Here is a 21,282-nt window from a genome sequence, read left to right as displayed (position 1 = left end):
AACAGACTGAACCACACAGGCGCCCCTATACCTCCATTTCTAGACACATTATCTTTATGCTCTAGTGTCTCTTCCTTCTGATAAAACCTTGGAAAAAACTCATGTCAGTGAAAATAAACCCCACCATATTAAGATCCAAGGTGAACGTTCTCTTTCCAACTAAGTTCCAATCATGTCACAGTCTTTTAAATAAGATAATAAACTTATTTTTCCAGTTTTGTTGAGAATTGACATGCATCACTGTTTAAGGTGTACAGCATGATGGTTTGACTTATACATATATTATGAAAGGATTACAACAGGTTTAGTTAATATTCATCTTCTCACATAGATACAGTAAAAGAAAATAAAAAAAATTCTCCTTGTGATGAGAACCCTTAGGATCTAGTGTTTTCATTTTTCCAAAGAAGACATCCAAATGGCCAACAGACACATGAAAAAGTGCTCAATATCGCTCGGCATCAGGGAAATCCAAATCAAAACCTCAATGAGATACCACCTCACACCTGTCAGAATGGCTAAAATGAACAAGTCAGGAAATGACAGATGTTGGCGGGGATGCGGAGAAAGGGGAACCCTCCTACACTGTTGGTGGGAATGCAAGCTGGTGCAGCCACTCTGGAAAACTGTATGGAGGTTCCTCAAAAAGTTGAAAATAGAGCTACCATATGATCCAGCAATTGCACTACTGGGTATTTACCCCAAAGATACAAAAGTAGGGATCCGAAGGGGTACGTGCACCCCGATGTTTATAGCAGCAATGTCCACAATAGCCAAACTGTGGAAAGAGCCAAGATGTCCATCGACAGATGAATGGATAAAGAAGATTTGGTATATATATACAATGGAATATTATGCAGCCATCAAAAGGAATGAGATCTTGCCATTTGCAACGACGTGGATGGAACTGGAGGGTATTATGTTGAGTGAAATAAGTCAAACAGAGAAAGACATGTATCATATGATCTCACTGATATGAGGAATTCTTAATCTCAGGAAACAAACTGAGGGTTGCTGGAGTGGGGGGTGGGGTGGGAAGGATGGGGTGACTGGGTGATAGACACTGGGGAGGGTATGTGCTCTGGTAAGCGCTGTGAATTGTGCAAGACTGTTGAATCTCAGATCTGTACCTCTGAAACAAATAATGCAATATATGTTAAGAAAAAAAAAAGAAGAAGAAGAAGGTAGCGGGAGGGGAAGAATGAAGCGGGGGAAATCGGAGGGGTAGACGAACCATGAGAGACGATGGACTCTGAAAAACAAACAGGGTTCTAGAGGGGAGGGGGGTGGGAGGATGGGTTAGCCTGGTGGTGGGTATTGAGGAGGGCACATTCTGCATGGAGCACTGGGTGTTATGCACAAACAATGAATCATGGAACACTTCATCTAAAACTAATGATGTAATGTATGGGGATTAACATAAGAATAAAAAAAAAATTAAAAAAAAAAAAAAAAAAAAAAGGATCTAGTCTTTTAAGAACTCTCCTATATATCACACAGCAATGTTAACTTTAGTCATCATGGTATAAATGACATCCCTAGTATTTATAACTGGAAGTGAAGTAATAAGCTTATTTTTTATAAATATTGATTTATTTATTTGAGAGAGAGAGATTGAATCATGGGGGGTGCAGAGAGAGAGAGACAGAGGGGAAAGGAGAGAAGCAGACTCTCAGCTGAGCATGGAGCCCACTGCAGGGCAATCTCATGACCCTGATATCATGACCTGAGCCAAAATCAAGAGTCAGACTCTCAACCGACTGAGCCACCCAGGTGCCCCATAATAAACCTATTTTTAAACTAAAAGTTAATTCACTGTCTATAGAAATTGAAAAATTTGCATCAATCCAACCTATGAAAACTTTTCCCCATTACACCTCATCATCCACTGTCTAATCTGGTTAGGCCTTCCTTAGGAATTCCTACCTATGTGCCTTTGAATATCTATAGTGGGTTAAAGATGGCCATAATACTCTTCATCAAATCTCTCACTGAGATGTCAGTTTGAACACCATACTTTCACCACCACCCCCTCCAGAGAATCTGGGCTTGTCCTGTGACTACTGCAAAAGTGAGGTGGTGCCAATTCTGGGCCTTTAAGAGGACTCAGCAGTTTTTGTTTTCTCCCTCTCGGAACACAGATTCTTGGGATGTTCCCTTTTAGATCTTGGCTACCAGGTTGTGAGAAGCTCAGGCTATGTGGACGGGTCATGTAGAGAATTGAAAGGCTCCAACTGACTGCCCCAGATGATCTTCCAGCTGACAGTACCAACTGTTACCCATGTAAGGGAGCCATCCTGGCCCAGCAAGATCTAAGCCCCAAGACCCAGCCTTTATCACTCCAAGCAGAACTGCCTAGCTGAGACCATTCAAATGCAAAGAATCAGGAGAGATAGTGAGATAGTTGTTTTAAGTCATCAAATTTTGGAGTAGAGCTATAACTAAAGCAATATCCTGCTTCTTTCCAATTTATTCCAGTTGCCTTTATATTACTTTTTCAACTAGACTGTAAATTATTCATGGTCACAGATATGGCTCTATTTGCCTCCCATGTGTCCCTGTAGCTATTAACACATTGCTAGACCATGGGACTCTGATTACCTGAGGTTCCCAGTTGAATCATAAATAACAAGATGGAGAAGCAAACAGAGGTAAAAAGGGGCCTTTGGATATAAAACAAATTTTTAAAGACAGGATTTTTATTAAACCAATATTAATAACTAATGTAAAAAGAATGTGTCTTTCCATTTAATCTGTATTATCTGAACAAAGGAATTAACTGTCATTTTATGTGTTTTTGTTTGTTTGTAAACTGAACTTAACATATTAAGTTTAGTTAGAAGCATTGTCATCGATTGGAAATTTATATATGGAATTGTAAAAGAAGACCAGATTGAGTGGAAATTATGATCTGATTCAAATAAATAAAGAGATAAATAAGTAAATGGAGGAAAAAAGCAAAAGTGATTGTTTGGAGCTACACAGTAAAAGGGGTGAACATAATAATTTTCTCCCTCTAGTTTCTACCATATATTCTGCACGTACTTGATTTGGGAAGTAACGGTTATTATACCCAGTCACTGAAACTAACAACGTTCTGGGAATGGGTACTGTTTGCAAGACCATTTAGTAGTGTAACAAGTATGAAGCATAATTCATGTCAGAATCCTGGATTCAGCAAACAGAATGACAATATGACAATATGTCTATTTGGGATCCAGGGCTTTTTTTTGAGGGGGGGGGGTATGAAGAAACCATTATTTAAAACGTGAAGAATTTTTAATTTTTTTAATTCCAAGTTTACCTTTGAGTACTTTTATTTCTTAATTGTTAATAACATCTATAAGGCAGAAAATGTCCAATATACTTAAATAATTCCCCAAAACCTTTCCTTGAGGACCAAGCCTCCCAGCAAAATCTCTCCATGCTGTTTCTTCTCAGAATTCATATTTCTATGTTTCAGAACTGCACTTGCTGAGAGAGAAAAAGATCAGAAAATAATGCAGAATACAAAAGGCAGTGTGTGTGTGTGTGTGTGTGTGTGTTTGTGTAAGGGTGGTGAGGAATTAAGCCTCTTGCTCTCTGGATTCTTGCATTTGTGAAAAATTGAAGGGTAATTGGTCTTTACATAAAGGACATATTTAAAAACATTTATGAAACGTGTTTATATACTTTTTTGAAATGCAAGTGATTCACAAAGACAAATATTGCAGCACAAAGCTTTATTCATGCAGTCATACAGCCAATATATATTGTTCAAATACATTTTAAAATCATAATGTGAGGAGTTGAAGGCATAATAACTCTTTAACACTCACATCTGTGTCTTTCTCAAGTGAGCCACGGATAGAGAGTAGAAGTGGGTGGCAGAGGGAGGGGGAGGAGAATAGGGAGCCAGCGAGCGAGAGATGAAGAAGAGAAGAAGAAAAGAAGGGAGAGGGAAAATACCAAAATACCGTTCTGGGGCCCACAGTCTCATCTATCCCAAGTATGTGGGCATCACATCTAGCCTGTAACAAAGAGATGGCCATGGCGCTTCTTTTTGGTTCCAGACAGGGCTGATACAAGGGGGCACTGCATGCATGTCTGTCGCCTCATTTAAGTCCCCATTCCTTCAGGAGTTATGAGCTCTGAATCCCAAGAGTACCCAATGCACGTTGCTAGGCACGCAGGTCTCTTGGAGAGGCTGCCCAGGTTCGTGCGTGTGCGCTCAGGGGCGTTGGTGCATCTATATGTCGGGGAGAGGGAGGAGTCCCTTCTGCCAGAGATAAGTCTCGATCCCCACATTTTCCGGGTATCATGGGAGGAGTGTGCGAGGTCGGAGGGACAGGTAGCCCTTGCAGTGAAAGAGTGCGGAGTGCAGACGAGCAGGGCGGGGGAGGAGCGCGGCGGCACTGCCAAATCTAAACGGGGCCCCGGGTGTTTGCAGACCCAAGTATAGCGCCCTGGGTCTCCGCGGGAGTCGCTCCAGAAGCTGCTGCCTGAGAACCCCGAGCCTCAGCCCTGCCTCGCTTCGGGATCCTCTTCCTCCTCCCCCACCACGTACCTGGCCTGAGCGGCGGGACCCGGGAAGCCCCTCTCGGCGGGACGGGCCCAGCCTCGGTCCTCCTCCGTCTCCCGCGGCCGCCGCCGCATCCGGGCTCGCTACGCTCCCGCCGGCACCATGGAGGAATCGGGGTAAACCCTCGAGCGCCGGCGACTTTTTCTCCGGAGTCTCTGGCCTGGCGCCTTTTGGGTGAGATGAGTGGGGGAGCGGGTATCTATGCCGGTCTGAGGTTGCCCCGAGAAGCCCTGGCCGAGAAAGAGAGGCTCGGCGGAGGCTGGCAGCTGCAAATCCACGTCCTGCAGCGTCTTCGCCCTCCCCTCTTCCTCGCATCGGGGTTTGTTTATATAGGGTCTGGAAGCTGGGAGGAATTGCCCACCCCCTCCAGGCGGCCCGCCCTCCCCTTCCGGGCTCGGGCTCCCGCACGTGGTCGGCACCAGCAGCCTCTCGGCGAAAGGCAGACGACAGCGAACGAGGAGCGGGCGGCCGGGAGCTAGCGCGGCGCAGCTTCGCGTACTGCTCGCCCTCCCCGGCGCCCTCGCCCCTTGCCCAGCCCAGCGCAGACTCGGCTTCACCTCCCTTCATCCCCTTCGCGGGAGGCGAGGCTGAACATACCGCCTTTCAGGTACTCGTGATGTTTCTCTGGGTTCGCTCAATTGCCGGAAAAGAATGGTAACATGAAGAGCGGAGCGTGAGAGCGTCACGCGGGAAGGGGAAGAGATTGATGGGCAGAGCGCTTACTTCGCGGAAGATCACGTTCCGAGGGCTGAGCGAGGCGAAACGGCGCGGAGCCTCCACTTCCTGGCTGGACTCCGCGGACATCTGTAGCCTCCCTTCCAGCAGGTTCCCCGCTCGCGAGCCGCTGCCTGCGGAGGAGAGTTTAGACAGCGCGTGAGCATCCAGGAGTTTGTGGACCTCCATCCAAACAGGAGTTGTGCTTCGGTGCCCGTGTCCCTGGATCCGTGTGGAGCCCGCCAGCACGCTGGCTTCAGAGGGAGTTGAACTTGAGTTCAGGTGGGTTATCCCAGGGGGAGCACAGGAGGAGACAGACGTTCAGGGAAGACGAGGAAGGTGATGTTCCAATGTCAAAAGCGGACGCTTTTCTTCCTGACACTTGCTGGGGCTGAGCCGCTTCCTCCCACGTCGTTCCCCCTACTGACCGGCTCCTCCCTAACCCAACCCTCCCCCACTAAGGGGGGAAAACACCACCACTGCTGTGTTCTTACGTATCTAGAATGCTATAGACTTTCATAACTTATGATTATGTGTCAAATGACCATATTTACTCCATTGCTTTATATTAAGAGAGGCTTAATGATTTCCTCAGTCAAGTCATTTACTTCTAAGCCAATAGATAATGCCTTCGTCATAGTTTTCTGGGGGGAAAGTAACTGTGCGTTTGTTCTGCAGATGCCCAACTCCCTCTGAATCCTGCAGATTGGTGCTGAGCACGCAACAAAAGTTTTTAGCTTCTCCTCAGTTTCTGGTGCTTCGCAGGGGAGAGGAAAGGACTTTGGCATTAAACACAAGAAGCAGTCAGGGAGCCATCTCCTTTAACTTCTCTTCTCTGTTATCATTTGCAATGAAGAGGAAACAGAAGAGATTTCTGCAGATGACTTTGTTATTCATGGTGGCTTTAATTTTCCTGCCCAATATTGGTCTCTGGTCTCTGTACAAGGATAAGCACTTGGTGAAATCTACAGAACCCGGGGAGCAGCAGGTAAGTGCCATCCGGAGAAAGCTCACAGGATTGGTAAGACATGCAACTCGCGGGGACACAAGGAAGCAAGTGTGGTAGCCTTGGGTTTTCTCCCAAGTATTTGCAGGGCACATATTACAAGACTCGAGACTTTGGGGTTTAAGAAAGTCCTTGTTTTAAGATCTCAACTAATGACGTGGGTGAAATGTAAAATAAACTAGAAAAGAAGGATAAGAGAGGAAGAGAAGACAATCTCTCAGTTGGTCTTTAGGTTGATTTTAACTTGAGGTGTATGAAAGGTAACTGCTAATTTGTGGGATATGGAAGTGGGTTTGGTACAAGTTTAGTCACGGAGATTTGTTTTTGCTTTTCATCCGGTTTGGGTATCTACATTAAAGTGAACTGGGCCAATTAAATCATTAAACTTGTGAAGTAGTTCTCAAAAAACAAGCCACAGCTTTCTATATTTTTGGTTGTAATTTTTGCTTAGCAACAGCTTTTTACTCTGTGGAAACTTAAAGTCTCTGTTTTTTCTCTCCTGTTGCTAAGGTGGTGTGGTGGGGTATACAGGCAGAGTTATCGAGGATGTCTGTTCAGTTTCACAATCTGGTGATAATAGTTTGTTGCTAAAGGCTTTCCTTCATATTTGAAACACTGCGCAGTGTGGTATGTTTTGTTTTCACGTATATGCAATCTGTTAGTATGTGCAACACTCATGACCTAACATAGATCAAAATAACGCTTTCTTAGTGAGTAGTAATGCAAAAAATCCTTCACGAAGTGTTGATGAGAAGTAATATTGTTGAATTTCTTGTTTATTAATAAGTAAGACAGCTTCTGTAATTAAACTTTTAACAATAGAATGCAGCCTTCTTTGTGGTATTGATGTAACACTTTTTTTTTAACTAGTCCTGTGCATCACCTCAGAATATTAATATTCTTAATTTCAAGGGTCATCACCCATGTACACTGTGTACCTTCCACACATATTATGTGTTTAAATAAAAGTCCATTTGTGGACAACAGGAAAATATATATCAAAGGTAATTAAATATTTGTTCTTATACTTAACAAAGTTTAATCTCTTTATACAGTGAGTGGTATACGTGTGAAATACATGGAGGTAATCTCCTTTTTCATTTTGAGAAGTGATGGTTACCAGTCTGTAAACTTTAAAGATAACTAGTTGCTTATGGATTTTTGGTGGATTGGAATTTTGAGGAAAAATGTTGACACGTTTTTATTTAGTTGTTGATCTCTACCATCCTTTCTAATAGGGATATATAACTTTGATTTGAAGTATATTGTCATTCCAGTGAAAAAAAGGAAGATGGGCACTTTGAATGTGAAACTTTTTTTTCCTATTTAGATCACTCATTTCTCCATCCTTGTTAAGAAACAAAATTTTGTTAACATTAGTAGTTAATACTAATGTTATTATGTAAAATTTCTATTTCAAAATAAACTAACAAAAGCAAAATGACTTTTCCTTGAGTTTTGTTAATTCAATTAACCATAACCATCTGAAGTATTTGTTGTATAACTAACATAAAACACTAATTAATCTTATTAATGAGATCTTTACAACTTTACACTGGGTCTTACTGATTTTGACTCTTAATGAGAAATTTGTTTGTATAATGGTATTAAAAAATGAAATATGGCAAATCAACTTTCTGACTTACTGTAATCTGCAAAAGTTTCCTTGTTCTGGTTCTTTTGTAGTACCAGTGATACTTAATATTAGGTAATAAATTAACCATTATGAAAGGCATGCGATGGTAAGATAAGGAGGTGTTTCTCAAAGTTTCATACACTGTTGAATAAATAACTGATGGAGATCTTGTGACATTCCAGTTTAATAATCCTCTGTAACAGTTTTGAAACCAAGAGTAAAGTCGGGCAGTAATATGCCATAAAATGAATGTCGATCACATACTTTAGTAGTTTTTAATCTAAATAATAGTTTTAAAACTAATTCTTACAGAAACAAAATAAAGTTGAAAAGGTAGAAATTGTCAGTTACCGAAAGATAGAATTCATTGTAAAACAGGAAAAGATAAGCTTTTATGGGTTTTATTCCACTGTTAAATATAATTGGAAAGATAATTAGGATAGTTGACATTATACAAGTATTGGATAAGTAAGAGTTAAGTCATATATGTATTATAAATATATATATATATACACTTGACCAAATAAAAAATGACTTTCAGTGATGAATTAAACATGCTCAATGTTGTGATATAATAGTTTGCTAATGTATCTATAAATCAATGTTAGTAAGTCAGCTAAACACACAGGTTTCCAATTGAAGCATGTAATTTGACTATTGGGTAATGTGTTATTTAAATTTAGCAGTTTGTTCTAAAAAGACTATTTCATGGTTAATTGCTAAAATGTTCTTCAAAAGCCATCTTTTACTATATTTATCCCTAAGTTGTAAAATCGTGAGGGTAAGGATAATGTGCTGATTGAGGCATTGACAGCGTAAGTACTGAAGCTATTCAAAACAAGTCATGTGCCCATATGAGCGGTCTATTTTTACAGCAGTTATGTGTAAATCAGCATGTGTGATGTGGTGGTGGTCACAGGAATTGAAAACCTTCACCATTTTAAATAGTTTAATTATTACAATGGGCTGTAGGGAAATACTTTAATTTATGGAGATTCAAAATCATGGAATGGCTAATACTCTTTAAGTTCTCCTAATTTGTATTTTATCAGAGCACATCACTAATAGTTTGTCTATCCACTGTTAAGTATAAACAGTATTTATTATATAATCTGAAACAAAGTGAGGGTAAACAGAGAACACTGATAGAAACTATACGTTAATTTTAATGCTGTTTAGTATTTTGCACATTTTTTCTCATTTTTATACTATTACAAGTTAATTGTATTTATTGTCATTTCATATTAAGAATAATTTTATGACAATTCCCATATTATAATATTTACCCATTTATGATGCAGAAAAGAAAAAAAAATAAAAATTCCCAAATTATTCATCTAAAAGTTTTTTTTTTTCTTTTCTCTCACACAACCAAAGGGGATTGAAAAAATTTAATAATGCAATAATTAAAGTGTGTATTTTATTGTTTGGGCTCTGAAAAGTTGGAATCCAGTTACTAAAATAATTTTTAAGCTTTTGAGATTTTTAATGTTTTAGAAAAGTTTGAAGATATAGTTTTGGTTTATATGTTATCAATCATAATTGTCATATGTTATTTTCAGTTGAATAATTTTGTCACTTTTTTGCTTTTATGGGGATGATATAATTATCCCCTTTGTTTTGTTTAGAAATATATACATATATTATAAAATAATCTATTGATAATGAATATGATATTTAGCTGAGAATGATTACTGTATGATTATTGTGTAATAATTCTTTTCATTTTTCTCTTAAAATTTGAATTGCTGTTCTTCTCTGCTTTCAGCTGCATTTAAATTAACATTATGTATTTAGATCTTAATTAAACAGGCATTAGGGTGATAATTAGAACAAAACAATATTTTAGAGCAAAACTACTTCACTCAGCATTATTATACCTTTCTTCCTAATTATTCACACAAGAATAGGTAAATAAAAACTACCCCAAAACACTTTGTTTTCCTAAATACATTGAAAAGCTTAATAAAAAAAGTAGCTATAGTTTTGGCAACAAAGTTGCAAATAATATGACTTGCAGAAATAATACAAGAATATTCAGAATATGAAGAAGATCTTGCAATATTTTTGCAAATCATTTTTTGAAATGAAAGAAGTAGAGTCAAATTTCCAGAATTTTAAATCCGACATTTTCACAATTATTCAGAATGATTTTAGAAACTTGTGTTTGGCCTGGATTTTTTTACCACATTAAAAACCCAAAACTAGATACTCATGTCACTTTTAAATTTTAGTACCTTCTTATTTCTTTGTACTTAGGAAGTTTTATTGATGAAATAGGGCTAATCATCGTTGCCACATAAGGTACATAAAGTTCTGAAATCACATCTTGGGTATGGAAAGTATTGTGTAGTAATATTTTGTTTTTAGTCAGATCCATATGTACATGACAGATGTGGGGCTTCACCTTCATTTAAAAAAAAATAATCTTCTGAAAGATTTCTCAGCATCTTTGACCAGCTCTTCTAAATGTTAACCACACTTTGGGGGGATTCTTTCTTTTGGCTAAGAACATTTTTCCCCTGTGGCATTTTAAACCTGTTTTATGATGTGAAGATGTCAGATAATTGGTACTGAGTATATGCAAACTGTCTTATGCTTTTCTTTGTCATGCTGATCACTAAAGCAATAGAGTGTGTCTGTGTTTCTTTTCCAGCAAACACCTTAGATATTGGAAGAGCTAAGGACAGGAGAAAAAAAATAAGGTTTTCTCTCTTCCTGCACTCAGGATTATCAATGCACTAGATGTGAAATGATGCATTAGTTTGAGCCATACTGTTCTTAATTAGCTAAAATGTAGGTTTTAAATTAGGATTTTAAAGGACCTTTTCTTGAATTTATGGAAAATCCATTCTGACTCGCTACAGGATCACACCACACAGACCACTGTAACAAGTGTCTTAATTATTTGCTGTGACCTCGTAGATCGCAACATGATTAGTTCATCACCTTGCCTCCTGGGGGACTGTGTGAAACACAGTCTTCTGTTCACAATCTGGTAAAAAAATTGGATAGGTTTTTCTCCGGTCCATTGCTGTGTTGGATAAGCTGTGCTGAATCAATTAACCTCCTATATATTTTTTAATCTATAAAAGAAACCAAGTCAAGACGGAATATGTAGGGAAAAGGGTAAGGAAGTTTGGGTGCTTTAAGTGGTATAGAGAAGAGAATTGAAGTTTTTTTTTTTTTTTTTTTTTAAGTTTTTTCAGGAGTAGCCATGATAGCCTTTAGGGAAGTTTGCAACTCTGTCTCCCCTTGTAACACTTTTGTACAGGTGAAAGTCAGCTAAGGTACATCAAGAATAACCTTAAAGGAGGGGATACAAATTAAATGAGGAAAAGAAGTTAGGCAGTGTAAGTGGGATACAGAATCAGTTGTGGTTGTGCTTTGTTTCAGCAGTCACTCATTTCTCATTTGCTTGGCTTGCTTATGATGAAGAGGTAAGCGCTGGATACTTCCATTCTTAAAACCATCTGACATGACCACATCATTCTTCTCTTTCCTTAACATTTACATGTGTTGACAAAGTACCATTATAGAATCAAATGTCCAGATGTACCAAGAAATAGGAGGTTCTCAGGATGATAGTAAAAGACACACTCATAAACTAGATACTCTCCATATGACCTCCACCTGTGACACCATAAAGCTAACAGTTCCTAAATTCTCCCAAAATGTAGTTGTAATTCTTGAATGGACAACAAAAAAGAAAAATAAAAAATGTTTGTGCCACTGACAATTTATATTTAGACAGGCAGGAATACACACACACATATATACTGGGTTTATTTAAAGGTTGAAAAGAAGAGACAGGGCATCCACAAACATTCAAGAACACAATTACCACCATTGTTCCTCACTGATATGCTGGTGTTTGTTACTACCAAACTCTAACTAGGTGGCCAGAAAGGTATATTTAGGGTTAAGGGCAAATTGCATGAATGTTTTCTTCAACTTTCCTACTTCTAGCATAATGGGGAAAAGTGTGGACTGGATTAGCAGTACTATCAAAGTATTCATTTCACGTATTCATTTAACAACACACATACATACATCCACATGCATGTTCTCACTTATAAAGAAAAAATAAATCCACCCAACTGTTTCATTTTGTACATTTTTTTTTTTTACTTTTGTAACTTTACACTTTTTCCATTGCTTTGAATCCACAAAGAGGCTGTTAGTCATCTGAGTCTGAAGCATCATTTAAATGTTATCAGTATAACTCTAGGAAAGTATGGAGAGAGAGAAAGAAGATGCATCTGTCTCTAGAAGTACTTACATCTATTTAGCAAGTGTGAGACTCATAGCAAGGATTTAGCTTGTTAGACTTGCACAGATTATAAATAGGGTGATCTGTTTGTTTTCTGGTAATAGAATCAACGCAGTTGTGGTTGCCATCAATGTGGTGGTGGCTATCAGCTCTCTTTTGCAAGGAGTGGTAGTGTCTCAATGAGGGCTGAGAAGGCTAATTTTAAATTTATTGCTCAATTACTCATGGAATGTTATTTTCAGTACTTGAAGTCTAGAAAGCAAGAGACAGAATTTTATTATAAATCATTGTGAACTATTTTATCATAATAAAAATGACCACATTGTCAGGGCTGCCACCCAAGTTTGAGTGAGTGGGGCTTTCCTTTTTCCTTATTTTTGGCATGTCTCCTCAGCAAAAGAATCCAGCTGAACTTAATTATAAGAGAAATATCAGAATTTCCATTCTGTTTTGTTCTCTTTTAGTATGTAAGGATGTAGGCTCTGGAACCAAATTATCAGGGTTCAAATTCTGGATCCTGCAATTAACACTTTGTGACATTTAGCAAGTCATTGATCTTCCCCAAATCAGTTTTCTCTTAAGTCAAATGGGGATAATACTTTTCTTGTAATGTTACAGTGAGGACAAAATAAATGCTTAGTATCTTGAACAGCATATAATAAGGGTTAATGAATATACATTGTTATTATGGTATAAGCATTTATAAACAATCATTGCCATTAACAAGGAAATTAGTGTTTGTTTAATAAATATTTACAGATAGTTTCTCTCTGCAAGACTGTGTCAAGAGAGCACAGCACAACAGTGAATATGATAGAGGACTGTCATTGATGTGTTAAATCTGGAAGGGAGGGACTTTTCAATAAACAAATAAATAGGGTCTAGAAAATGAAAGGCTTTTTCTTTGTAATTTTTTGGTCCAATGCTTAAGGACAGGTTGTTAATTTTATTTTTTATCTAATCATTTATTGCAAAAAATGATTTTTTTGGTATAGTGCATCCAAAGTTATTAAAAAAATGAAGCTTTTAATAGGAGAGATTTTTTTTTAAAAAAGTTATGCTTCTTTGTAGTGACCACTTTCATTTCCCATAACAAATAAAGCCCATGCCTCACATATAGTCATTTTTTTTTTTTCTACATTAAATACAAACAAGAATCTGAGAACTACTTTTGTTGTTTAAATCTTGGTCATGAGAGAGAGTGATTATTTTGAAGAAAAAAAGTTAAAAAGCAGAATAGGAACTATTAAAATCATGAAGCTACTTTACAGAGTTACTATTCCCTTCAGTGGAGTTAGGGGATACACAAAAAAGCATATTGCATGTGCCTGTTCTTAATTTTCTAAATAGTGAATTGGTGAGGTAAAATTGTTATTCATGAAACAAACAAACAAACAAACAAAAAACAAGCACTGAATGGTAGAATTTTCTGTGTGTATCATGGACCTTTAGAAAAGAGAGAAATGGTATGGTCTCTGGACTCATTAGACAGGGCTTCATTGTTTTAGGGGGGGGAATGTTGAGCTGCACCTTCTTATCAGAATTAGACAGTGTTGGGATTAGGCTGAGGGAAGGGCAGATACTTCAGGTTCCGACATTGGGCTCACCACTTACCAAAATATATCATCTTGGGCAAGTCACTTAACATCTTTGAACCTCAGATCTTCATATGTTAACACTGATATTCTCTCATAAAAGGGTAGCAGAGAGAACTAATTGGATTAATATATGTAAATTGCCTGGTGCATAGTAAATAATTAAGGGAAGCTAAACAAATAGCATTGCTACCTTTTTCTCAGTTTTTAGAATATTCACTGAAGGTAGTGAATAAGCTTAATATTGGGCAAACCCAGTAAAGGTATAATAAAATATATGAAACATCACTATTAATTTCTTTATTGCTAATATAGATGTTTATTGGGTATGTGTACCATACAATACTGTGCTACCCCTGTGGCAAATAAGTGATTAAGAGATAAATCTGTTTTCAATTAGCTTACAGTCTGCTCATTAAGAGAAGGCATGCACACACCCATAATATAGGGATGGATTAAATTGTTTCATAAGAAATACGTGTTCTAATTATTTACAGTTTAGAAGAAGTAGAGAAAACGTCAGTTATTGTGTGATATTTATGTGACCCTAAGTGCTTTCTGCACAATTACTGATTTAATCCTCCAACAATTCATTGAGATGGTTTCTTCTGAATAACTCAATTCACAGTTAAGTAAGGCTCAAAGATAAAATTTGAGTCTCTGCACTGTGGATTCATAAAAAAGAAAAAAAAAATGATGAACAGTGTTAACAGCTACATAGTTTAAGGCAAGTGAAAACTTTGAAAAAGTGACTGGGTTTGATAATTAGTCTCTGATAGGCTCTTGATTGAAGTGACACACAGTCATAGAGGTATAAACAAAATTGTATATGGTTAAGTGGTAAGATTAAACATACAACTAAAATATCTTATAAGATAGATAACAAGTAATGGTGGGGCTAGCATTGATATAAACAGCTGAATGTGGGGTCCTGGTAGGTAGGAGACAAGAGAAGCCAAAAGAAGGCTAATGCGTGAAGGCTAGTCCCCAAGGAAAATGAAGGTAGACGAGAAAAAGCAGGAGAGAAACAGAAAAGGTTGGTATGATATGAAAGGTAAATACAGAGCCTGTGCTTGTTATAGTTTGGCAGAGAAGTCTGAGATTTTTCTTATGCAATTATCTTACTAATTTGGAGAGATAATTGAACATTTGTGAAATGTTCTGCGAAGTGTGAAACCATATAATATAGATAGATATCTATAGTATCTAGATAGATAGGTAATTAGATGTTTATCATAGTATATAAAATCCTATCATAAAGATTGAAGACAATAATACAGAATGGGGATTTCAAGAAACCATGCCACCACCTGGTCAGTAAGACAGCAATGTATCTGTCAAAATAAATGCAGACAATGAACAGATATGCAGAGCAAAGGAAAAAAGCAATTGGTTATGTATAGGTAGTAGAATGAGGGAATTGACCCTTCCCTGTAAATATTAATTACAGAGATAAGGAGATAGTAGTATTAAGTTGCCAAGAATCCCAGGATAATATATGAATAATAAAAGTAATAAAGTCATTATGATAAAAACAATAAGAGTAAAAGTAATAATTAAAGGCAATATATTAACATTTATTTATAGTTTCTTACTATGTGCCAGACACCATGTTGAGCTGTTCTTAAATAGTCACAGCAAATCCATGGTATATGGAAGATTACTATCCTGTATTGCAAAAGTGAAGAGACTTTACTTTTTCAAAAATTTGTTAAGATATTACAGTGATTATTCTACCAATATTGAAGTGTTGGACTATCTATAATTTACCCCATATAATGTAAATACATTGGATATCCTGGACCATAGAGTTACATATTAATTCAACTATGAAACGAAATATGCACAGTGGTTAAGGGTTTGGATACTAGAGCCAGGCTGCCTGGTTTCAGTTCCAGCTCTATTATTTGCTACCTTTGTCACTTTGGACAAGCTGCTTATCTTTTCTGTGTCTTAGATTTGCCATTTATAAGATGGGTATAAAAAACAGTGCCTACTTGGTTGAATCAATGTGTGGGTTAAATAGATTAATGTTCGTAAAATGTTTGGAAAACATAGCAAGCAATTTTAAAGTGTTAGCTATTATTATCTGTTAGAATTCTAGAGAATTGAGATTGGATAAAAAAGGAAAAGTATGTTCCTATACCATTTCTTTCATAGACCCATCATGAGGGTTTATAAAAAAAATTTTTCATTCTTCTTTTTAAATATTTATTTATTTATTTGAGAAAGAGAGCACATGCATGTGCACGAGTGAGGTAGGGAGGGGCAGAGGGAGAGATTCTTCAACCAGACTCCCTGCTGAGCGTGGAACCAATGTGGGGCTCCATCTCAAGACCCTGAGATCATGACCTGAGCTGAAATCTAGAGTTGGGCACTCAACGGACTGAGCCACCCAGGTGCCCCCCAAATTTGCATTCTTATAAGGCTTTAAAAAATGTTCAAAGAAGCATCTTTAACTTCTTTTTCTTTAATTTTTAAAATTTATTTATTTACTTTTAGTAGCCGATACGGAAATAAAATAGCACTTATTAGTTCAAAAGTTTTTTGTAACTTGAACCAAGGACTCTTAATAGCCCTACCTGTGAGAGAAAACTGGATTTTAACAGAGAGTTTAGTTCTTCCCAGCATATGCAGTCAGCACCAATGCTGTTATCTGGACCTTTCCCCTCATATTTTTTGTGCTGTTCTCTCCACATGGTGTTTATTTCTCAATGTGAATTTTGTCCTCAAGGGATAAAAGCTGTCTTATAAATTATGTCATTGAGTCTGAACTTCTAAAAAAGATTATCTAAAAATGTCTTCAGGGTTGAATATTTTATTTTATTATTTTATATAACTTGAATTTTAATGTTATTGTTCTGGTTGCTTCCAAATGATGCTGTTTGAGACTGGAGTAGAGAGCTTGACAAAGGAAGTGCTCTCTCACTCCTAGTGCTTAGGAGAAAAGAACAGGCTGGAAAGACAGAGGAATGGAAAACTGTAGAAAATTAGGTGGTAGGGAGATGAAAATGCTTTCATTCCCTAGCTGAGTGAATCTTATCATTTTTTTAGGTAGCCTAACAGAAGGGTGTCAGATTAACAACAACTATATAGTAGGATTATTTCCCCCTCTTAACTTCTATGGAAACTTCCATTTTTTTCTTTCTTTCTTGAGTCCTAATATGTGAAATATGGAGGGAAAGATAGGCATCAGAGAGGCCAAGGGATACTATTCAAGAAAGGGTAGAAATACAAACTACTTTATCACTTTGCCCCCCTCTTCCATCCTTTTTTCTGCTCAGAGCCCATGCTCCTCTGCTTTTTCCTTTAAATTGTCCTAAAGAAACATTTCAAGTGGGAATTGATTTGATCAATTATTGGTCCTATGAATGGACGAAAGACTTTAAACTCTAAAAACTTAAGTCTTTTGCATTATATTAAAAAAAAAAAAGTTCTGTTGAACCTAACTGGATTTTCAATTATTGAAATGTGTATGATGTGAGAAATATTTCTTTAGCTCAAGGCTTTTACTGTTGATCTGTGTTGCTATGTTTTGTTTGTAATACTGGGAGCTGACACCTTATTTCAGACTGTGCCATCAGAAGGTAAATATTGCTTAGTTGTGTCACCTCAAGGGAAGTGATCTTGTGTAAGTTAAAAATAAAAACTGGCATAATGAAGCCAAAACTACTAGTAAAGAATCTCTCTGTGCTTTCCCACTCAGCACTTTCTCCCATTTTCTAAAGCTGCTTTCTCCACTCTTCTCTTGTCTCCTCAAATCTCCCTCGCCACCCCTTCTCTTATCAGTAAAGAGCCCGGCCTCATTCTTCACTGACAGCATAGTATTTTCATATTGGGAGAGCCAAGATTTCATACCATAAAATCAGAAAAAGTATCCGCATTTATTTCTCAGTTCTCTATTTGCCTCATGTGACTGTGGAAAAATGTCCCTAGCTTTAGGATACATAGGGATGTTCTCTCCAGACTATAGACCACAATGTTTTCTTAGGAATTTCACATTGATCTTTTCTCATTTCACTTATTTTCAGTCTCTTCCTCTCTGATCCATCCTTCACATCAATATTTGAACTTGCTCAGATTTCTCCCACTTTTGGAGGAGTATGGGGAGCAAGAGTATAAAGCAAAGACAGTGTCACTCTGTGTCACACACCCTTTTAGTACTGTCCTGTCTTTCTCCTCTTAACAGCCAGACCTGATGCATGTACTTCCTGATTTTCTGCCTCTGTGTACTTCAGGCTGATTCCAGCTCCTGGAATCTGCATTAGCTCCTTTCAGCAGTGTCACTGGAAATCTCTTTGTAGTTAATTCCAAAAGCACTTCTCATTAGTCATACTACTTGATAGAACTTAACTAAACTCTCTTACCTGAAACAGTCGTCTTTATCTGAGGAGAAGAGGTGGCAGAGTGGGAGACTTAAAGAGGGAAGAGGCTGGAACGGCAGCTTTGGGAAACAAGCAAGAAGGCTGAATAGGGAAATGTGCACTGATTCTTTACTTTAGCCTTTGCTGTGTGAACTCCTATTTTAATTCTATCTCCACGGCCCATCCCAACCACCATGCATGCACAAACACATTTATGGTGTCTTTATAGACACCTACTTCTGTCCTTTTGCTTAAAATGTTATTTTCTTTGGTGGTCTCTGCAATTACATCTTCTCTGCATTCTCGGGAGAAGGACTTGGGGGAAGGGGCAATTCATCCAGCCCCTCGTAATTTCAGCTATCAAATTTAAGTTGATGACTCCCAAATCATTATGTCTAATCCGAATTTCCCTCTGAGCACGTGATCCACACACCACTAAAATCTAGAAACATATTTTAAACCTTAAATGCTGCAATGAAATTCATTTTTCTCTTCCATTCTCTGCAGCGGTTCTCCTTTTGTGTCTCTTGCCTAAATGAAGTACACCATCATCTATCCAGGTGTTCATTATGGTTGGCACCTTCATTATGTTTACTCTCAAATTGAGTTGATTGATAAGCATTAGCAGTTCTTCCTAAAACATCTCTTTTGCACTCATCCACATCTCTTGATGCCCCTTGCCACTGCCCTAGCTGGGACCAGCATAAACACTTCACTGGATTTCTGGAAAAGACCCTCAACTTAATACTCCTCCCTCCAGCCTTGTCCTCCAGTCCACACCTACAGCAGAGAGTTGTTTATTCAAAGTGTGTAAATGAACAGGCCATGGCCATTTGTCAGTCTACTCACTAGCTTCTCTAATCTTTGGATTAAAGTTCAAATTCTTTAATATGGCTTCCCTGTATTAAACACTCCTTGATGAACCCAACTGGTCACTATTTTACTGCCACGACTACCCAGGCTCCAACCACTTTGAACTTCTTTTAGGTTCCTTAGAATACGATATTCTTTCTCTTCCAGGAATTTGCCTATATTTTATCTTCAGTCTTACCTGAATAATTTCTACTTTTCTTCAAGCTCTTTCTGGGAAACTTTCTCTGATCTCTCATGCTTGGGTTTGGTACCTTACCTGTTCCCTAAGAAAAACTTTCTTTTTCTGCCCTTAGAATGGAACTTATCAGTCTGTGTAATAACTACCTATTTAGGTAGTTTATATACCGTTAATCAGTGAATTCCTTAAACTTAGTAGTAGGTCGACTGATGCACTCCCCCTGTGCCCCCCCCCCAAAAAAAAGTTCATCCATGTACTAATCCATTGAACTTGTGAATGTTACCTTATTTGGAAAAAGAATCTTGCAGATGTAATTAATTTAAGGATCTTGAGCTGCAGAGACCATTCTGGATTATCCTGCTGGGCCCTAAATCCAGTGACAAGCATCCTTAAAAAAAGACACACAACACGGGGGATTTGATGCACAGAAGGAAAGAAGACACAGACAGAAGACGGAGATGCAGTGTGAAGGTGGAGGCAGAGATTGGAGTGATGCAGAATAAGCCAAGCAGCTAGAAGAGGCAACGGAGGATAGAGCCTCCAGAGGTAATGCAGCCCTGCCAACATCTTGATTTGGAACTTCTGGCCTCCAGAACTGTGAGAGAGTAACTTCTTGTTCTTTGAAGTCACCTAATTTGTGGTGATTTGTTACAGCAGCCCCGGGAAACTAATCCAGTTAGAAATTGTCTTTTTCCACGTTTTAATGCCAGTGCCTAGTATTGACTGACCACAAATTAGGCTTTCAGTAAATATTTCTTGAAAGAATGAGGGATGATAGATATGAGTTGTTTTCTGTATATTGAACTTACATGAGCTGAACTGTATTTATACAAAAACAAGAGTATGCACAACCCATTGTGTATGCTTAAATACCATATATGTATTAGCAAACAACTGTGAGTATAAAAAATTTAAACTGTTGTCATCCTCATGAATTAAGGTTCCATTTGGATGTGTTTGTTCTATCAGTCTCTCTCTGACTAAATATGCTGTTATGTCAAGACTTGACTGATCCTGATACTGCAAATCACAATGAGATTTTATCAAACTTGTACACATCTGAGATGCTATAGAAGCTGTGTATGGCTCCAGTAACTTTAATGAAAGGAGGGTGACCTTCAAACAAGCCAGTAAGATAAAGAACAGCGTATAATCATTGAGTGTATTCTTTCTGTAATTACGGCAACATCTGTAGTATAACTTACACTTATAAAATGTTTAGGCACAAGGTGTATCTACATTAAAATAATAGCTGTGACAACTTAGGAAGACTTTATTTAAAAATTTTACTGATTTATAAAAAAGCTTGTAGGGACACCTGGATGGCTCAGTCAGTTAAGCATCTGCCTTTGGTTCAGGTCATGATCCCAGGGTCCTGGGATCAAGTCCCACATGGGGCTCCTTGCTCAGTGAGGAGCTGCTTCTCCCTCTGCTGTTCTCCCTGCTTATGCTCTTTCTTTCTTTCTCTCTCTCTGACAAATAAACAAATAAAATCTAAAAAAAAAAAAGGTTGTAGTCGAGTTAATTATTACAACCTACAAGGGAACACTAAGCAGCCCACTTCATTTAAAAAAGTCATTTGGGGGCACCTGGGTGGCTCAGTCATTAAACGTCTGCCTTCTGCTCAGGTCATGATCCCAGGGTTCTGGGATTGAGCCCCACATCAGGCTCCTTGCTCAGCGGGAAATTTTGGAAATACAGATTGACAGATTTCAAGGGGTTTATTTTAATTTGAATGCTTCAGATCTTAAGGCTTCTATTAGCTAGCACAGGTCCTCATTTTAACAACCCCCCCTTCTTTTGAAAAAATCTACCTTGATTTACCTGTGTTCATTTTAATTAGCAGTTGTCTAGTGGGGATGTGGAAGCACAGAGAGAAAGGGAGAAAATTCAAGGGTAAAACTTATGAATGAGATTAGGAAAAAATTCTAAGAGCTAGAAAAGATATGACAGGGTTTATTTGGTAGAGGCGTATTTAATGCAGTGTCTTGGGGGAAATCTCTTACTGTTCTGATAATTATATAACATTGTGTTTGATGAGATGGTTCCACAAAGCTCTTCATGATGCTAAATTACTTCAAG

The 21,282-nt window shown here is 37.9% G+C and overlaps 1 protein-coding gene across 1 annotated transcript in view; it reads left to right on the top strand.

Moving 5' to 3' along the window:
• The first annotated feature begins 5,519 nt into the window (after nt 1-5,519).
• The window catches only part of GALNTL6 (polypeptide N-acetylgalactosaminyltransferase like 6), a 1,195,338-nt gene continuing 1,179,575 nt past the window's right edge, over nt 5,520-21,282 (top strand). The window contains exons 1-2 of the mRNA XM_021698835.1: nt 5,520-5,557; nt 5,954-6,263. Coding sequence (XP_021554510.1) covers nt 6,126-6,263 — 138 coding nt within the window. The 5' untranslated portion in view covers nt 5,520-5,557; nt 5,954-6,125. The remainder of the gene's footprint in view (nt 5,558-5,953; nt 6,264-21,282) is intronic.

This window comes from Neomonachus schauinslandi, chromosome 2, assembly GCF_002201575.2.
Source record: "Neomonachus schauinslandi chromosome 2, ASM220157v2, whole genome shotgun sequence".
NCBI lineage: Eukaryota > Metazoa > Chordata > Mammalia > Carnivora > Phocidae > Neomonachus > Neomonachus schauinslandi.
The sequence above is the reverse complement of the archived record's forward strand: the minus strand, read 5'-3'. Positions and strand labels throughout refer to the sequence as shown.